Source organism: Mandrillus leucophaeus, unplaced genomic scaffold (genome assembly GCF_000951045.1).
Source record: "Mandrillus leucophaeus isolate KB7577 unplaced genomic scaffold, Mleu.le_1.0 Scaffold1392, whole genome shotgun sequence".
NCBI classification, from domain to species: domain Eukaryota; kingdom Metazoa; phylum Chordata; class Mammalia; order Primates; family Cercopithecidae; genus Mandrillus; species Mandrillus leucophaeus.
In genome coordinates, this window is record NW_012101357.1 from 417,860 (window position 1) to 438,434 (window position 20,575).

The following is a 20,575-nucleotide window of genomic DNA, read 5'->3' on the forward strand; positions in this document are numbered from 1 at the left end:
GATTTTTTTAAAAGACTATCTTAGAACAGAGGAACAAAACCTGCTCAAAAATGTTTAAAGGTGAACAAGAAAACAGTCAAAGAGAAGCTGACCCCTGATATTTTAATGAAGATATCATGCTTTATAACTCAATACCTGGCCTATGATAGAAATGAATATTTATAAGTGGGAACCCATAACAAACTACAATTTGAAGACTGAGTATCAACACCTGGATTTCCAAATCATGAGCATGCCTGTCTCTGCATAGGGCTACATCCTTGCTGTCTTTTGCTTATACTCTGAATATCTACTCAAGAATATAGGAGCATATGATATGTTTCTGTAGTTTCACCAAGTTTCACAAGCATTAGATCAACCCCTCCAAACAGGGGCCCTCACTACATCTAAAACTGGGGTGGCGAGAAAAGAAAGAAAAGGAGAACATATGAACCAAGCTATAATCAGAAAGAGTAGTCTCTTGGCTTTTAGAAAAGATCTTCTTGGTTAAGTCAATTTATGAAAGTATCCCATCTCCTGAACTACACTCAAAATTTTAAAATTATGGCCAACCTAGAAGCGAGCTTGAATCCACTGTTCTAATGCCTGTGTGTGTGTGCGTGCACATGCGTGTGCACACACACACACACAGGCATTAGAACAATTAATTTTTGTTATTTTTTTTAGAGACATGGTCTCACTCTGTCGCCCAGGATGTAGTACAATGGCGCGATCACGGCTCACTGCAGCCTTGAACTCCTGGGCTCAAAAGGTCCTCCCGCCTCAGTCTCCCAAGCAGCTGGGACTACCGATGTGTGCCAGCCACCACATTCGGCTGTTTTGTAGAGAGAGGGTTTTGCCATGTTGCCCAGGGTGGTCTCGAACTCCTGGGCTCAAGCAGTCCTCCCACCACAGCTTTACAAAGTGCTGAGATTACAAGCATGAGCCACCATGACTGGCCCTAATGCCTATATTTTTATGGGGGAAAATATTATAAATAACTAGATAGTCTGAAAATGATACTCATATGGGGTTGAAAGACTCTGAAGATGCTCGCTGACATCCACAAGGGGGCAGTATGTCACACTGAAGAAGCTGTAGTGTGTGTTACCCAAAATCAGTTTCATTCCAGTAATTTGACCCTGTGTCAAGCTGACTTCCCTTTACACCAGGTTCTCTGTACTCAAGCATTCAGTAGAACAAAGGGGATTTTTAAAAACTGTGTTCATCATCTTCAATAATAGTTTTTATAATGCAAGGGGGACATCAGTGTATAGATTTCAAGCAGAAGAAAAGCCACTTTAGAGTTGAGTGTGTTTATTTGAATAGACCTAAAACAACTTCGGAATTATGTGATGTAACATAACAATGCTAGCTTTCCATTGCCTTTACTTTTCATAAAATCATGCCTGGGGTGTTTTTAAGGTTTCAGGCCAAAATAAACATATGAAAACTCCACATAATTGAATCTATTGAGTCAAACAAGGTAGGTTTATTAAATTTCCTCTCCTGGCTCTGTGAGTATAGACACAACCTAGGAGCTCACTGACTATTAGAATTTAACAAGAGATCATGGAAAGCTCATACTTGTAATATTTTCCTACATATTTTGGTCAGATCACTATATGCTGGGCCTCAGCTTCCACAGGTAGACATTTCGTGTGTGGCCTTGGAACCAGAAGAGGGGAGGGGAGGCGCCTGAGGGAAGAGTATCTGAAGATTCTCTGCCCCGGGCATGGGGAAAGGAGGTTCTTTTCTCCATTGGGATTTAGAGCTCTCTTAAAAGTCTCTTCAGGGTTTCCCCAAAGCAAGAAGTTGGCTAACGGCTTGAGAACCTTAAGAAACAGATTTGTTTTTTCTTCCGCTACTAGGGACTAAATGGAACTGTGGGAATTAGCAGTGTTGCTTTGAAAGTTTATTAGATATCTCAATCAAGACCTTTCCTCCCACCTTCACTATTTTTTCCTCAAATTAACCATTGAGAAGACATAAGCAAGAAATAATACCTAACTCCTCCAACATTTTTCAAATTAAACAGTGAATTAGAGAAATAAAATTGTCCTTAGAAGAGTCTACATATGACCCAAACAGATCCCCAAGCCTTTGGGAATTTGCAGTCCACAAAATTAGGATCCTTTCCCATGGGGTAACACTTTCCAACTCTCGCCCCCACCCCTCACCCTGCCCACACTCCACCCCACATGGAGTATCAGCTCGGGGCTGGTGAAGGGAGAGATGGAAAGGTCAGGGCAGGGATGAACTTTTAGCAGGGAATAGAGTTATATAAAATGATATGCACACACACACAGAACAAAAAGTAGTAATGTGTGGTAGTTGGAAATGTTGCTGGGTCAAAAACTTTCTAATGGGAATACATATTTTCTAAACCATTATGGAAATCAAAGAGTTGTAGCCAAAGTGACAACTGAAATGTATGGCTTTCAGCTTTTCAGACAGCTAACAAAGTGACAGCTCTGGCAATCAATGGGCCCATCAATCAAATGATGTAGTGCCTTGGAGGGCTGATGTCGAGGGAAGGCACATGGGTCAAGTGGCCTTGTGCGGGTCCTCCCTTTCCCTTCATAGCGGCAGAACTGACTGGAGCCTAGTAAGCAAGTGTGATGGGCTCTTCGCGAGGCTTTTCTCAGAAGCTAAGTTCTTCCTGGAAGCTATGCATGTCAGACACAGTCATGCATTCTGGTTCCACCGTGACTGCTGCACACTTTGGGAGGGGAGCCCCAGCAGTTCCCCACCACTATTACAAGGAAAAGACCAGGTTCATTCCATGAACACTGAGGCTGATTACTTCCATACTGATCTGTACCCCTGTCTCCAGCCTCTCCCCAGCCCCCTCCTTGCTCCCCACTCTATCACCACTTTAGCAAGGAGGGGGTAGAAGTGGAGCTTAGGTCAGCCCTGGAATAAACTGGGCAAGAATCAAAAGTAAAAGGAGAAAAAGAAGACGGTCACTTAAAATCCGAGAGATAGGAACAGCAAGTTCTCCATTTACAAAGAGAGGGAATAAATGAAACAGGGAGAGGAGGAAGAGGAAGAACCTTCTCCAATCAACCCCACACTGAGGGTATCACTCAGCGGGAGAGGTTTAATAAAAGCTACTGGGCCAGCATCTGCCTGCAGATAACAATTAATGCCAAAAACGGTGGGCTTAACAATTCTTAATTCAATCTTTGGAAAAAGATAAAGTTTGCAGAAATCAAGAGAAACTTTCTCTAGCTATTGGGGTGTAGAGAAAGGTGCAGAAACTCCAGAAAACGGATGAAAGAAAAATTTTAAAAACCAGATGACTAATGAGTTTGTAAAGCAAGAACCATATCTGCTTAACTCACGTGGTACCACTGTCAGCTCAAGGCTACAAAAAACAGAACAGGGAAAACTCATCAACTCGTGTGACGCTTCAAACTTAGGGAATACAACCTAGGACTTTGCAATCAAGCCAAAGAAAATCCAGAAAGGAGTAGTATGCTTTACTCCTGGAATACAGAGAAGCTCTTGTTATCTATGGACAACTGACCCTAGGAATTTTATCTTGACTTAGTCTTCCATTCCCTCCTCTGAGTCTCTGACATAATATGACTTTAATTCAACAGTTTATACAGTATTGGTAAAAAGCCCTGAGTCCAATCAATTGAACTATCTTCCTCAACTCAGTAAGTTCTAGTCTAGATCAAGGCCCATCAAATTATAGTCCACAGGCTAAGAAGTTTTTACATTGTTAAATGGTTGAAAAAAATCAAAAGAAGGATATGGTACATTAAATGAAATTCAAGTTTCAGTACCCATAATAAAGTTTGAGTGGAACACGGTCATGCTCATTTGTTGGCATACTCTCTATAGCTGCTTCTGTGATAAAACAGCAGAGCTAACTAGTTGCAAAAGAGACGTACAGCCAGCAAAGCCTAAAATATTTACTGGCTGGTCCTATACAGAAATGGTTTGCTGACCCCTGGTCTAGGTAACCAGAAACTTAACGGTCATAACAACTTTGACGACTGAGCCACTCATTTCATCCGAAATTGTTAAGGTAGCAAACTGTTGAAAAGGTATAAAGAGGATCTGAAAAGTGAAACAGAACTTGGGGCTTACTTCAAAAGGACGGGGACACTCCAGAGGGGACTCACCAGTAGAAGTGCTCCTCCACCATCTTGGTCACCGCTCTGGAGATGGCTCTTTCATGAGGGCCAAGGTTTTTGTTTAAATTCACTCCAAGTTTCTCTTCCAGAAAGTCAATTATGAATTCTGTGCCAGAAACTTTTTCATGATTATATTCAATCCAAGGCATTTTCCCTTGAGCAGAGAGTTTTCCACCAAAATAGTTCTAAGTAGAGTACATTTTTAAAAAGAGAAAAGCAATATTGTATTTAAATTCCACTGTATGATTAATAAAAACAAACATTCCAACCTTATGTTTGATAGTGACAGTACTATTCAAGTGAATGAACTCAGGGCATAAACTCCTAAGACAATACACGGTTACTCTAGGAAAAAACTTGTTTAACCACACATAAAGATATCACTTTATTCTCCCATCGATTCGATCATGGACTTTGGCTTATCATGGAAAAGAAAAAAAAAAGACCCCAGGGGCAAGGGATGATGGGGGTAGGGGGTAGCAGATTGAAAGGGCTGAAATGACCCTGGTAATAGTCAGTCTAGTTTTAATGTACAAACAATTCAAAAACTCAAAAAGTGAAAATACACCACAAGGAGGCCTGTATTGACTGCACAACTAACCAAAGACCTCACGTGAAAACCAGTATCTCACACCTGAATAATAATACCACTACACTGTAAATGAACGGTCCCCCAAAATTATAATGCTTACGTCTAACAAAGTATGTACAACAGACTCAGCTACTGTGTCTCTTAAGAAATGCAGGTTCCTGTGCCCCAGCCTGGACTTCTGGATCAGAATCCTGGGGATAGTGCCCAGAAATCTGTGTTTTTGACAAACTGTCGTTGGTAGAGGGAATAATGGGGATTTGGGCTGATCTCTGCCTCCTGGTGTCTTGATATTTTATCTCATTGCTTATTCTAAAGAATAAAGGTAGGCTTAACCTCAAAAAGGGTAATTACTATTGGGGATGTTATAGGGGCTGCTGTTAGTCATACTGCCTTTGTGCAATTTAGAAAATAGAACTTCCTCTGGGTGGAAATGGTCCATTAGGTTTGCGGCTTGGCAAACAGAACTGGGTCAAGATTTCACCCCCACCCTTTGGCCAGGCACTGTTGTGCAGTGAGCAACCTGCACAACCATACATACCTCTCTAGACATTATCCCGGATGTTAACCAGGAGAAATGTCACCTACTTCTAGAAGTTGCTAATACATCTAACATTCTTGTAATCTGTATACTAAAGGTGTAAACTTACCACATACCATAGCCCCTATTTCAGATTTCTCTTGATGCCATCCATATCCTCTTAACACATCCCTTTCTGGACTCTTGTCATTCTCAGATGCAATCTATCCTCCACACTGCCACCAGAGGGAACTGTTTACAATGCAAATGAGACCCAGGAAGGCTGCTGCTCAAAATTATCCAATGGCTTTAATAGCTCTAGTCTACAAACTACCCCTTTTCACACAGCAATCTAGACCCACACCCACCATCTAGCCACTGCCCACCTGCCCAGTCTCATTGGCTATCTAAGTCCCTCTGGTCTCCTGAATTCCAACTGCCCCCACCCAGCCGGATCAAGGTGTCTGCCCACCTCCCTGACTTTGTGCACTCTTCCCCTTTTACAGGAATCCTTTTCTCCATCCTCTGTAAAGTCATATCCGTGCTTTTTTAAAAAAAATCAGTTCAAATCTCACCTTGTTATGTAACTATTTCCCCAGGATACAACCATTATTTGCCCTTCCTCTGTGCTTCCACTGTACATTGTGTAGTCCCCTACTCTTACAGAGTTACTATTTACACATCGGGCCTTCCCTCTAGACCACCCTTTCCCCTGAGAACTTGTTACATGTTTATCTTGACTACTTTTTAAAATAGAATAAAAATTGTAGAAAGTAAAAAGTTTCCTCTTCAAAGTTCCCCTTCTTATTAAAGAATAAATCATAAGTGTTAGAAATAATAGTTTCTTTTAAAGACTAACTATCTTCAAGCCTCCTTGCTTTGTACTAGTAACTCTTTGTTAAGTCCTATCCTATGTAACTGTTGGACGTGCTCATAGGCACGTTCCAGCTCACAGCCTGTGCCCCTTCCTTATTTGGAAATGTTATTGTTTCCTCAAACCTTTCATAAGCAACTTCTTTGTTCTTCCTTGCACTTAACTATTTAGGAAAGTTTTAGGCTATTGGCAAATCAGGTATCAGTTGAAGACTGTGAGGCCCCACTCCAGCCAATGGATGCAGGACACAGCAGTAAAGACAACCCAAATGCCTAAGGGATAAATATGTCTGCTTTTCCTTTGTTAGGTGTGCTCTCGCCATTGTTCCATATGCAACTGAGCACCCTTTCTGCAGAAAGCAAAGATGGCCTTGCTGAGAGATCTTTTGTCTCCGTGCTGACTTTCCTTCACAGCACCGATTATCTATTTCTAACAATTTTGGTATTTCTAACAAAATTAATAATCAATTCTTATGGAAATGGAAGTTCTAGTATGTTTTCACAATCAACAATTATATTTTGATTGCCAGGTAAAAAGCAAGAGACAACATTTTAGAGACACTCTGACTACATCTAAGTAAACATACATGAATGAAAAAACATTAAAAAAAAAAAAAGAGAGACTCACAAACATGTCACAAGTAATTGGGAAGACTATAGGTGAGATGCCAAAGATCTTTTTTTCCCATACATTTCAATTTTTCTAAATGTGGTTGTACAATTTTTAAAATAAAAAAAAAATTTACAGAGACGGGTGTCTCACTATGTTGCCCACGCTGGTCTCAAACTCCAGGGCTCAAGGAATCTGCCTGCCTCAGGCTTCCAAACTGCTGGGATTACAGGCATAAGCCACAATGCCTGGCCCAAAAAATGTATGTTAAAAATGTTGATTTTTTTTCTTTTTTTTCCTTTTAATTTTTCCTAAATATTTTTATTTCTAAAAAATTGAGACAGGGTCTTGCTGTGTTGCCCAGGTGGATCTTGAACTCCTTGTGATCCTCCTTCCTCAGCCTCCCAAGGTGCTGGGATTACAGGCATGAGCCACCACACCTGGCCAAAAATAATTTTTCTTAACTTCTTTACATCTATTGAAGAATTCCTGGACTATTTTTATTTAAGCAATTAGACTCTGACTAATCCACTGAGGGTAGTTTCTGAAAGTAATTTTGAGAAGATAAATAGGTAAATCCTCCGTATTTTTTCCAAGCTGATGTTTCCTTCTGCAAGTCTGCCCCAGGTGAGACTGATGCAGTCACACATATGCTACATTATTAGCATGGCAGTGAAGGCCATAGGCTTTGGGTTTCAAAATCTCATTCCATCATTTATTCACTGAGTGACCCTGGACCTCCCTGGGTCTCCCTTAACCCTCCCTGGACCTCGATTTCCTCATCTGTAGAGTGGGGATAATAACAGTTGCTAGGATGAAATGAGAAGATGTGCAGTGCCTTCATCAGAAGTATTTTGAGATGAAGAACCTGAGACTCTAAGAGAGATGCCAGAGTCTTGGGACTCTGATTTGATATACTGTACCCATAGGTTTTAGGTAAATATCTATCTATTATATTCACTCCGCCCTGAAGCTATCTTGAGTCACCTTCCACTGGCTAAATCTGAAATAATTTGAGCAGTCTGTGTGGATTACGACACATTGAAGAAATCCACACACCCATTATCTATTTAGTTTTGAAGAAGAATGTCCTTATTTTTCGGAGCTGCATGTTGAAGTATTGCAGGGTGATGTGTCAGGATTTCTGCAACTTACTTTAAAATGGTTTATCAAAAACATTGTTCACAATTGTAGATGTAAAGGGGGGGAAGCAAAGGAGAAGTCGTATTAACCATTCACAATCTAGGTAAAGGGCATGGGGTGTGCACTGTACTATCCTTTTGTCTGCAGCTTAGAAAGAAAAAGACGCAGGAGGGGAGACAAGATCAGCAAATAAATACAACATCAAAAGTTAGGGCTGACAGCCGAGGCAGAGAGCTCCAAAGGAAACATTTTCTTTTTTCTTTCTCTTACTTAAAAAGAATTCTTTTGTGAAACGTATGCTTCTTATACAACTACTTATATCAAATGATGTAGGTATCTTTATATATGTCTGAAGAAATGTAAGGAAGAAAAGTCAAAAATATCAGTTATGATAATAATCTCCAGCTCGTAGGATACCAAGTAATTTTCACTTTCCACATACATTGTTTTGTACTGTTTGGAATTTTTCTAAGGACCATATATCATCTACACATAATCAGAAAACACAGTAAAGCTATTTTTGTGTTTTTCAAAAATTAACCACATCCCTAGGACCTCCCTGTACATTGTTTGCAATTTCCTATAAGTCTACCATTATTACAAAATAAAAAGATTTTAAAATTGAACTCCCAATATTCATATCTTGATAGAGAAAAATAATAATAACCGTGTTCAATACATTGAGCTTTTTTTAAAAATAAGCCTTTTGATTTCCTAACTAATGGTCATCAAATATTCATTCCCATTCCATTTAGGTTAAAAAATTCAAGAGCTTCTAATATAAAGTCATGATCTGAGGAACATGGCATTTTAATCTTTTTTTAAAATGGCACAGGCAAAAGAACGGGCAGAGGGTACAGCTCCCTGGGTCCATGACAAAATATTTCTCTACTGATCAATCCAAGAAATGAACTCCCCAGCATTCCCCAGACACCCACTGCATCAATACAAATCCCACTAAGGGAACGGGAATCAGGGTACCACCAACCCCTGCAACAGAGCATCCCTTTCTAAACCACAGCACCATTTTTTTTTTTACCTAAAATCTGTCACCCCCCGAGCATCACCCACTCCATTTATCTTCCATAGAGACCTCACAGAAGAAAAACAGCCCTATACAATTCTTTCTTTAAAAATATACTTAATAAGAAATATAATTTTGGAAGGGGTAAGCACGCCCCTTCTTGAAGACCTCTGTAATGGCTGCAGGCTTCACAGCAAGGGATAGTCCCACTGCTCCAGTTACACTGACTACAGGTAGCTGCTCTAAAATGTGAAGAAAGGTAGATATGCTGCAAGTAAAGACAGGTCTGCAGCAGTCAGGGCTTGACGGCTTGAAGGGCAGAAAGGAAAGTGCAGAAAAGCCTGGCAGCTGCTGCAGCCACCACAAACGACAGGATTATTTTATCAAAGGTGGGGGAGCGCAAAAGATCTTGAAAGTAGTCAGAGACAGCAGTGCACAAAATTCAGGTTTTGGACTCCCACTGCCCCAAAGCTGTCCTGGCTAAGTGAGGCAATCTGGTCAAGAGTGATGATGGAATAGAGACAGGTAGCTGTTGGGTAGCAATCTCTTCCTTCCATTTGAGTCTCCAAGTGACACACATCTTCAAGTGCTGACTGCCAACACCAAGCTGAACAACGATCTCTCAAATATGAGCCAATGCATTTAGATGCCGCAGGCCTTGTTTCCTCCACTGCTGTCTTCACAAGTCCTAAGTAATCTTCTGCCTGCTGCTCTCTCTGGACTCCCCCCATGCATTCCAGTTACCAGTTACGAAGATCCCCTTTCTAATCTCTTTCTGTTCCCAGACATCCCATGTCCTCCCTGATGCCCCAATCTGAAGTCTGGACTCGGTGCCACTTCACCATGTCCCCAAAGGACCTGCATTATAGCACTTAACCAAACTAAAGCATGTCAACCATGTTGTCCCAGCATTGCCTGAGGAGGATCACTGCCACCCTTCCCCTCTTCTCTATAGAAACTGGCTCAAAAAGCACAGGCTATGGGGAGTCAGGAGCTGGAGGGGTAATATCATTATCGGGGCAGGCAAAAGCTTGGCTGAGTGGGGAGCCCACCCCCTCCAACCTCCCAGTTGGTCTCTTACAACCTGAGGAGAATACCTCCTCCCAGTGTTGCTGCTTTGTAAGAGTCTAAAGATGAACCTCAGAGCTGCAGGAGCCATTTGGGGGAGTGGCAGCAAAGCAAAAGGACCAGAGTAGTTTGGGGATGACTGAGGCTCACCTCCCTTCTTTTTTTAAATCCCTCAGAGGTACAGGACCTGTGGCCTGGGCTTTAGCCCTTGTCCGGTACAAATTCCCAGGCAGAGAAGTTGGCATCCCTGGCAAAAGGAGCTCTCAAACCAAAATAACTAGATAAGTACCACTACTATGAGAAGGGCAATGCACTGAATTATATCACATGAAGCAGAATTATTGGGACAGACCAAAAAATTTAAGTAACATAACAAATATCCTCCAATGGATAAAGGAAGAGATTACTAATACAAACTAAAAGAAAACATTAAGAAGAAAAATACAAAGGTTGAAATAAAGAACACAATAGATGGGGTAAATAGTATGATGGATACAAAAACAAACAAACAAACACACACAGGGCAATGCAAAGGAAGCTCAGCGAGAGGAATGCTTCCAGAAAGAAGCAGAAAAGAATTCAAGTAGAGAGTAGAGAGATATAGAAAATAGAAGCAGAGGTTCCAAAATCCAGATAATAGGGATCAAGGAAGAGGAAGCGGGAGAAAATCAAACATAAAAGAAAAGGAAATATTTTAAGAAAATTGATCATTAATTCTCCAGAATTCAAAAGAGATGAAAGACCTCAGATAATAAGAGTTTATAAAGGACCAAACAGGATATATAAAGAGCCACACCAACACATGCCATATTGAAACTTGAGAATATTAAGATTAAATACAAACTCTAAGATAATTTAGAGAGAAAGAGAAAGAAGAATGAGATTAACGTGAATTTTTTTTTCTTTTTTTTTTTTTGAGGCAGGGTCTCACTCTATCTCCCTGACTGGAGTGCAGTGGCGCGATTTTGGCTCACCATAACCTCCGCCTCCCCAGTTCAAGCGATTCTCCTGCCTCAGCCTCCCAAGTAGCTGGGATTACAGGCACATGCCACTACCGCCCAGCTAATTCTTGTTTTTGAGACAGAGTCTCGCTGTCACCCAGGCTGGAGTGCTGTGGCACCATCTCGGCTCACTGCAGGCTCTGCTTCCCGGGTTCATGCCATTCTCCTGCCTCAGCCTCCCGAGTAGCTGGGACTACAGGCGCCCGCCACCTCGCCCGGCTAATTTTTTGTATTTTTAGTAGAGACAGGGTTTCACGGTGTTAGCCAGGATGGTCTCGATCTCCTGACCTCGTGATCCACCCGCTTCAGCCTCCCAAAGTGCTGGGATTACAGGCACATGCCACTACCGCCCAGCTAATTCTTGTTTTTGAGACAGAGTCTCGCTGTCACCCAGGCTGGAGTGCTGTGGCACCATCTCGGCTCACTGCAGGCTCTGCTTCCCGGGTTCATGCCATTCTCCTGCCTCAGCCTCCCGAGTAGCTGGGACTACAGGCGCCCGCCACCTCGCCCGGCTAATTTTTTGTATTTTTAGTAGAGACAGGGTTTCACGGTGTTAGCCAGGATGGTCTCGATCTCCTGACCTCGTGATCCACCCGCTTCAGCCTCCCAAAGTGCTGGGATTACAGGCGTGAGCCACCGCGCCCGGCCTAATTTTTGTATTTTTAGTAGAGATGGGGTTTCACCATGTTGGCCAGGCTGCTCTTGAACTCCTGGTCTCAAGCGATCCACCCGCCTAAGCCTCCCAAAGTGCTAGGATTACAAATGTGAGCCACCGTGCCTGGCCGAAAAACTCCAGAATTAAAATCTTAGACAACAGCAACATAACTGGGATGAGGGATGGGAAGAAAGGGAGAGACCCAAGGTATACGTAAACTGCTAATGTGTTTGTATTATAACAGAATAAATACAGACTTTAATACATTTAACAAATTAATGAGCATAAACACAAATTTGGGTCTTAAGAGTATCTACAATAACAATAAAAATATAATTTGTTTTAAATGAGAAAAAATTATCTATCTATTAGAAAGCAGGAAATGAGAAAAAATTTTAAAATGAAGTATAGTAAGGAGAAAAATATTAAATAAGATATTAGAAATAATTTCTAATAAAACAATCATTTCAATAAGTGTAAATGGATTAAAGTTGCCAATTAAAGGACTCTCCAATTAGATATAAGCAAGAAACAAATACAAAAAGAGAGAGGGAGAGAAAGAGAGAGGATGAAGAAAGATATCCTAAGCAAATATGAACCAAAAGAAGGCTGGAGAATCTATCTCGATATCTAATAACACAGAATTCAAGATTTTTAAAAAATCGTAAGAGACATCAATGGATGATACATACTGGAAAAATAAACAAGAGTGAAAGATGTGAACTTTTATATGTACCTAACAATGTAACCTAAAATATATAAATACTCTAACATAAAGCAAGAACTGAGAGAATGACAGGAAAGAGAAAAATCAACAAATACACTTGAATATTTTAACATGCTCCTTTCAGAAGCTGCTAGAACCAGCAGACAAAAAATAAGCAGAAATATAGAAGGTCTAAATAATACACCAAACATGTCTAAGCAAGTAGATATATATAGAGCTCTATATCCAAACAGAGCATATGTAATTATTTTCAACATTTTTAAAAAGTAACTACAAACCAGGCCAAAGCTTCAGTAAATTCCAAGGAATCAATATCACAGAGACTATCTTCTCTGACCATAAAATTAAAAATGATAACAAAAATCAAAGCTTAAAATAATTCCATATGGCTAGAACTTGGTTAAAAATAAAAACATAAGTGAACTTTTAAAAAAATACATAGAATTGAATGACTATGAAAACACAGCATGTTGACTTTGTGAGACACAGCTCAAGCATTACTCAGAGAGAAATATATACCTTTAAGTACATTCCTCTTCCTTACTTCCTACTAAAATGAACAAGTGTTTCCCTGAAAGTCACACAAACAGAACATGGAGTGCTGTGGAAAAGCTCTCACTACATATACAAATATCTACCTCATGGCGTACTGGGCCTTCTGCCCCCAAGATTCATGAGGGACAAAATACAATGCTGTCAATAAACTAAAACCTAAAGTAAAAAACCACATCAGGCAGTGGCACACCAATCTTTGTCAAGGCCCAGTAGGCCTGTCAAAATTATTAACCAAAGCATACTTTTTTTTTTTTTTTTGAGATGGAGTCTTGCTCTGTCACCCAGACTGGAGTGCAGTGGTGCAATCTCGGCTCACTGTAACCTCTGCTTCCCCAGTTCAAGTGATTCTCCTGCCTCAGCCTCCCAGGTAGCTGGGATTACAGGGGTCCGCCACTACGCCTGGCTAATTTGTATATTTTCAGTAGAGACAGGGTTTCACCATGTTGGCCAGGCTGGTCTCAGACTCCTGACCTCAAGTGATCCGCCTGCCTCAGTCTCCCAAAGTGCTGGGATTACAGGTGTGAGCCACCACACCCAGCCCAAAGAATACTCTGTTAAAGAAAAATATCATGGCGCTGAGTCTCTCGAAAGTTTAGACCTTCTTGATCCATCATTAAATTGGATCTGTAAAAATCAATAGACTCTGGAACCAAGTATTTTATTTCCCTCTTACTAAGGACTAGGCACTGCTAGTTTCAGCTCCCATCCCCTCTGGCATCCACTGTGTGAGATGAAATATTCCCCCCTTTAGTTAAATACTCATCCCCTGATACTGATGTCATAAGAAGAAAACATATTTGCACACAAGTACCTGATACGGTAAGTCAGCCATCCTTAAATAAGTTTCCATTTTTAAACAGAAAGGAGATAAACTGGGAACACCATTGTTAGGTCTTGCAAACTGATGTAAAATAATAGCATCTTTAGAGTCAATCTCTTGCTGTTTCCTGTCAAAACCAAAACAGAAATAAAGAACAATCCACATGTTATCCACATTCAGTTCCCTTACTTCTTGAGAGGACCCTGCAGGGTTGTAGCTCCTCAGTGAACAAGCAGATCTGTTTGTCACAGGGGCTTACCTCACCCAGCACCCAGTTTGTCGAAGGGGCTTACCTCACCCAGCACTCATGGAAGCTTAGTCAAAACACAAGAGAACCTTACAAACTCCCATGATATTACCACGACCCCAGTGGCTCAGCAAAGTAACTATATACCAACCAACCTCCTTCTGTTACCTATGGCCTCTGGGCAATAAGAACATTTTCTGGTACTGGTCCACCTATTCTCCAGCCGGCTGTGTTTACCTGCCAGGGACAAGCTGGATGGATAAAAATGATACTCTGTGTTTGCTGTGTGTCACACATTGTTCTGAGGGTCTCACGGGTCTTATCTCCTTTAATCTTCATAATAACCTTATGAAGTAGGTATTACCGCTATCCATGTTTTATAGATGAGGAAATTCAGGCACAGAGGATTAACTTGCCCAAAGTCACATTGCTAGTAAATGGCAGAATGGGCACTGAATCAAGAAGTCAGAGTCTGTGTTTTTGGCCATTAGACTATACTGTGAAACAGTCTATTCATCCAGAAGACCCAGGAATAACAGTGCAGATTTGCTCTGCTATGACCCAAGTCTGTAGGGAAACTGAGACTGAATATTCTTGTCCCTCTTCCCAACTGCCCATGCCCTCACCTAACCCTTCTTTCACCTGTAACGCCGTGGAACCGCCTTCTGGATGCTCTCTCTCTAGCTCTGTCTTCCTTATTTTCTGCCTTCCCAGCATCCCCACTTTTACCATACAGCATGTATTTTAGTACCCCTGCTTTTCCCCTTTCTTCTGTCTCAGCCACGCATCCATCTTTTCCTTTGGCTACTCTTTTGGGTGAGGAGGACTTCCCTGCATACAGTTTTTCAATAACCACTACATAATGGAATGAATGCTGGATTCCAAGTCTGGACACCTGGTGTCACATCCAAGCCCTGCTTCCCTTACTGGCCACATTAGCCTAGATCTCTCCAACATCTTCACCTGGAGAGTGAGGACAGTACCAATTCTGTATGGATTATCATGAGGATTACATAAGGCAATACTGTAACTATTTAGTGAACTATCAAGCATTAAGTAATAGTGGAATTTATTCTCATCCAAAGAGGTATGGTCTCATCCAAAGAGATATGGTCTCATCCCTGCAAGCTCATCATTCCACACAGCCCCACTCATACCCCACTCCTTGGGACCCTTTTGCAATTTCCATCTTCATTTGACCCAGCCGATTCCCAGTCAGATAAACTTCACCCTTCCTTCCCCTTGGCCCTCCCTGAGCCTCTGGTTCCCTCGCATTGTTCCCAGTACAACGCCACACCTGCTTCTTTCTACCCAAGCAAGAATAATTTGTCTCTTCATCACATGGATGCCCACTTCCTGCAGATCCCCATTTAGTAAAACAAACTCTCTTGAAAAGTTTACCACCCAAGGGCCCATTCAACTTCACAATTCAGACTCATTTTGAAAATATCTGTCAAGTCAAAAAAATAAAAATATTTGCTGCTTTCTGGCAATATTTACTATAAAAGAAATGTTTTCATTTAGATGGAATGTTTGGGAAGTCAGATTTTAAAATCAAGAACTCATTTAGATGATGTTCCAAGACTGCATAGATTTGACAATTAACTGATTTTGTCCAGTCAAATAATTCCCATCACAAAGTGGTATTTTCATGTAAATTAACCAGACAAAAATTTCAGAACTGATAGGAGAGAAGACAAACAAAAAATCCCTGCTCCATCAGCCAGAACGATCTAATTCGAATTGTTAATTTGGGCCATGTCATAGTAAGAATGGATGCTAATTATCTACCAAGCATATGCTAATGACTTTATATATATTATATATATTAACTTATTTAATTCTGACAATGACACTTTAGAATGGGTATTGTTATAGTTTAAATTCGGTATATCATACTATACTATTTTATAGTAGATAAGAAAATTGAAGCTCAAAGACGTTAAACAACTTGCCTAAGGAACATCAATTTAAGATTGACTCTGAAATAACTCCAGTTTCCACCTCTTAGGCACTTCAAGGCCACCAAAATGGGCAATTCCTCAGTTAATCGTATTAAAGCTGCCAGTTTGACTCAGACCACTGAAGCCTGGAACTTTCTGATAAAAGTCACAGCTAATGATGGCCAAGTTTGATTGAATTTTGACCATGACAAACTGTTCTAAGCATGTCACGTGTTAACTCATTTAATCAACTATGAGAAAAGCTACTACTACTATTACCATTTTACAGATGAGAAAACTGAGTCATCAAGAGCTTACTGTCATATCCAAGGTTATGTGGTTGGTTACAGACAGAGTCTGAATTTGAACCCAGACAGTCTGGCTCCACAGCCCTCCCTCCAATATGTCAGAAACTCCTCTCTAATTTAGGATCAGACGATTGAGTGAGTTGTTTCCTGCACAGCTGTATTTTATAAAGTGACCTTATCATAAAGTTTGTAGAAGAGGACACCCATAGAGCATTAACCAGCTAGTTTACTACTATTCTTGGGGCTAACGATATCACAGATGAACATGCCTCTGTATACAGCTGATGATTTGTTAGTTTGCAGAGATCAGATGTTGATTCACCAACTAAATGTTCTAGAAGAGGCTGACCCTGTGTGTCAAAAGTGCAAATAAGCACTGGTAATGAAGTTATTACTTAGTCATTCAATTTACAAACAAAAATTTCCAAAGCCTGATTGAATTTAAGACAGCTGCTAAGCTATCTCTACTCAGGGAAAACAAAGTAGTGTGTTGGAACAATATTTATTTAAAAATATGGTGCTAAAAAAACATGGATAAAGCCCCAAAAAACCTACTTTGGTTATATTCATTAATTAAACATCCTAAATAATTCTCACCTGTCAACTTTACTCTTCCACTCTAGAGACACAGTCATAGATTAAGGTTATGTCTATGCAGCAGAAAATCCAGGTAGGCTGGGGAAGAGTTTACAATAGCCAGTAAACTCAGGGAAGTCATTTTAAGGTGTATTTTCCATATCACATATTTCAGATTTTGTCTTGTTCTCTGCCTAAATTATAAAGACTGTTGAAACCTAGATTTCACCTTAGTGGAGGTAGCTATCATGTAACCTCTAAAGCCTTGGTCTTCGCCCTTCCTGCCTGTTTTTTTCCCTTTGCCCCTCCACTCCTCTTCCCCTAGAGGCTGCAAGAAAGGCACCTGCTACAGGCCTGTCTTCCTGAGCGATGCTTCAGTTCTCCACATTGCTCTTCCTTCCTCTTCCTCCAACAAAACTGATTTCAAAGTAGGTACTTTTTTTTTTTTTTTTTTTGAGACGGAGTTTCCCTCTCTCGCCAGGCTGGAGTGCAGTGGCACGATCTCAGCTCACTGCAACCTCCGCCTCCCAGGTTCAACCGATTCTCCTGCCTCAGCTTCCCGAGTAGCTGTAGGACTACAGGCGCGTGCCACCATGCCAGGCTAATTTTTGTTTTTGTTTGTTTTTAGTAGAGACGGGGTTTCACAATGTTGACCAGGATGGTCTCTATCTCTTGACCTCGTGATCCACCCGCCTCGGCCTTCCAAAGTGCTGGGATTACAGGCGTAAGCCACCGCGCCCAGCCAAAGTAGATACTATCTAAGAGGCAGTGGTTAAAAAAATGCAGGCTCGCCGGGCGCGGTGGCTCAAGCCTGTAATCCCAGCACTTTGGGAGGCCGAGACGGGCGAATCACGAGGTCAGGAGATCGAGACCATCCTGGCTAACACGGTGAAACCCCGTCTCTACTAAAAAAAAATACAAAAAACTAGCCGGGCGAGGTGGTGGGCGCCTGTAGTCCCAGCTACTCGGGAGAGGCAGGAGAATGGCGTGAACCCGGGAGGCGGAGCTTGCAGTGAGCTGAGATCCGGCCACTGCACTCCAGCCTGGGTGACAGAGCCAGACTCCGTCTCAAAAAAAAAAAAAAAAAAAAATGCAGGCTCTGATATGAATCTAGATACTGCTACTCTTAACTGTGTGACCTTGGGCAAGTTGCTTAACCTCCCTGAGCTACAATTTCCTTATCTATGAAACGGGTGTCAAGCTTCAAACAACAGTTGCCAGGAATAAATGCAGTCACACATGCAAAGCCCATATATGCAAAGTCTCTACTCAGTGTTCACAAATAGCCCTTCTTCATTGTTTGCATTACTTCAGAGATGTCTAATTCAACTCAAACATTAGTCCAGAAACAAAACTGGCCAAGCATGGTGGCTCACACCTATAAACCCAACACTTTGGGAAGCCAAGGAGGGAGGACTGCTTGAGGCCAGGAGTTTCAGACCAGCCTGGGCAATACCGTGAGACCCCATCTCCACAAAAAAGTTAAAAAAAAATTTAGCCAGGTGTAATGGTTCGTAATCCCAGCAACTCAGCAGACTGAGGCCAGAGGATCGCTTGAGCCCAGGAGTTCAAGAACAGCCTGGCCAACATGGTGAAACCCCATCTCTACTAAAAACACAAAAATTATCCAGAAGTGGTGGTGCATGCCTGTAATCCCAGCTACTCAGGAGGCTGAGCCAGGAGAATCACTTGAACCAGGGAGGCACAGGTTGCAGTGAGCTGAGATCAAGCCACTGCACTCCAGCATGGATGAGAGCGAGACTATGTCTCAAAAGAAAAAAACAAAAAAAAAAAGAAAAAGTGAATCAACCTAGGATTAAACTCCTTAGTCCAAATAAGCATCCAGTGCTGAGGTTTATAGTCCCCTAAATGAGTTAGGAGCTATCTGTGGGCAGAGAGCGCTTCAGGCTCCAGTGACCACACCTGCCAGGGCATGGCCTACTCCAGAGTGGGAGCTGAGCTCCATACCGTTTCTGCAAGGTCATTTAAGCTCTGTTTTAAAATTGGTCCTGTGAAACCTTCACTCCCTCCACTGCTGAGAAGTCTCATGGTTCGGGATCTCCTCAAAGGCTTTAGACTAGAATACAACTGAGAAACAACTGGGTTACCATTTAAATTGCTGCCCAAATGTTTTAGTTCTTTAGGTAGCTTGAAATCTAACTTGAAATACAGTTCTAAAACTAGTACAATTAACAAATAATCTAGAGAGATAATTCTCTTCAAATTTTTTTTGTTTGGTTCAGCTAGATTCAAAGCAATGTGTTAAGTGAGAGAATTAAATGTGCAACAAGCTTAAAATAAACTTCCTCAAATATGGCTAAATAATATGAAAACCAATACATTTCCCCAAACCTAAATGATTTCCTACCCTCTCAGAGATGGGAACTATTCAAAATATGTATGTTAGGCCAAATACCTACATTAGGCTATCCCAATAATCTCCTCGGATCCCTGCAGGCTAGTAAAGGTCACCTATCACTGTCTTTGTTTATAACCTATTGTGTAGGATTCCTCCACTGGAATAAGGCAGTGTGGACACATTTCTTCCACTTTTGAAAATACTGGCAAAGGGACATTCTGAGCTATTGAAAACTGGGCTTCTGGTAATCTTCCAGTGACGGAGGGCTCAAATGCACGGAAATTTTAACCATTAACTGATGTATCAATTAGCCAAACGACTGTCTCAGTGCCCTGTGGTATTACTCTACCCAAACAAAAATCTCGTGCCGGTTGGATGTACCAACAACAGGGGCCTCCATTTTCTGGTATTTCCAACTCAATCTTGTAAACATGCTGCGGCAGCGGATGCAACTGTTTACGGCACTGGTCGACTCCGTGTTATGCCCAACACACCCATGTGCTAGCCTGTCCTACTGCTCACACAACAATGACATCTAAGCCTGAAGATGGTGCTTGGCGTTCAATACCAGAGAAGCAGAAAACCAGGTTAAGGCTGCATCAAAGCTGCACACCACTATACTTGGTCATGCATCTTTAACAGGGACCCGCAGGTTTCTGGAGCTTTTGCAATTTTTCAGCCTTTTGATGTTGACATTTAGGGAAGGATGGTGAAGAACTAACCTTTAAGTAAAAGATAAGGTTAGCAGTTAATATTCCAACATTATTACTTATAAACAAGGCATTTCATAAAAGTGTAACCTATTTCTGCAGGGCCCAATTCTATTGTTGCAAACACACTGCACTTAGATCCTCCTCCTAAGGACATTTCTTAATAGATAACGACAAGTGACCCAGAGCATTTTGGGAGACAAATGTTTTTCCCTCCCAGCACCGGTTTAATTCTCCTTTCAACTCCAAACTGCCCCTCACGGCCAGGTGACCACCGAATGCCTTTAGGGAAAGGTAATTGCAGGACGCTTGGGCATCTGGGCAGCGTGACCGAGGGGCTGGCAGGGGCCCCCCTCGCGCCAGCCCTGCCCTAGTCAGGTGCCCCTCTCGGCGCCCCTGTGCGGGTCCCTCTCTCCGGCTCACCTAATGACCAGGAGTTCGTGGAGCAGATACGCAGCTGCGGCCAGCAAAGCTCCCCCGGTCAAGTAAAGGGTTTTCTTCCACCAGGGATCGGAGCCCAGCCCTGCCATGATCCCACCGTAATCCTGCAAAGGGAAAGCGATGATGTCCCCATAAAAGGAGAAGGGCTCCTCGGACCCGGCCCACCAGCCGAAGAAGGAGATGCTCTGGTTCCAGCTCAGATCCACCACGCACGGCCTGGACGAAGCAAAGCCAACCCCCCAGTGCATGCTGCGCGGCTGGCTCCGGGCGCCCCTC

At 41.9% G+C, this 20,575-nt stretch overlaps 1 protein-coding gene across 1 annotated transcript in view; it reads right to left on the reverse strand.

Moving 5' to 3' along the window:
• The window catches only part of FAXC (failed axon connections homolog (Drosophila)), a 76,792-nt gene extending 56,223 nt beyond the window's left edge, over positions 1-20,569 (reverse strand). The window contains exons 1-3 of the mRNA XM_011973667.1: positions 20,282-20,569; positions 13,707-13,842; positions 4,119-4,315 (exon numbers count right to left, since the gene is read on the reverse strand). Of these exons, the coding sequence (XP_011829057.1) occupies positions 4,119-4,315; positions 13,707-13,842; positions 20,282-20,547 (599 nt within the window). The 5' untranslated portion in view covers positions 20,548-20,569. The remainder of the gene's footprint in view (positions 1-4,118; positions 4,316-13,706; positions 13,843-20,281) is intronic.
• Positions 20,570-20,575: the final 6 nt, after the last annotated feature.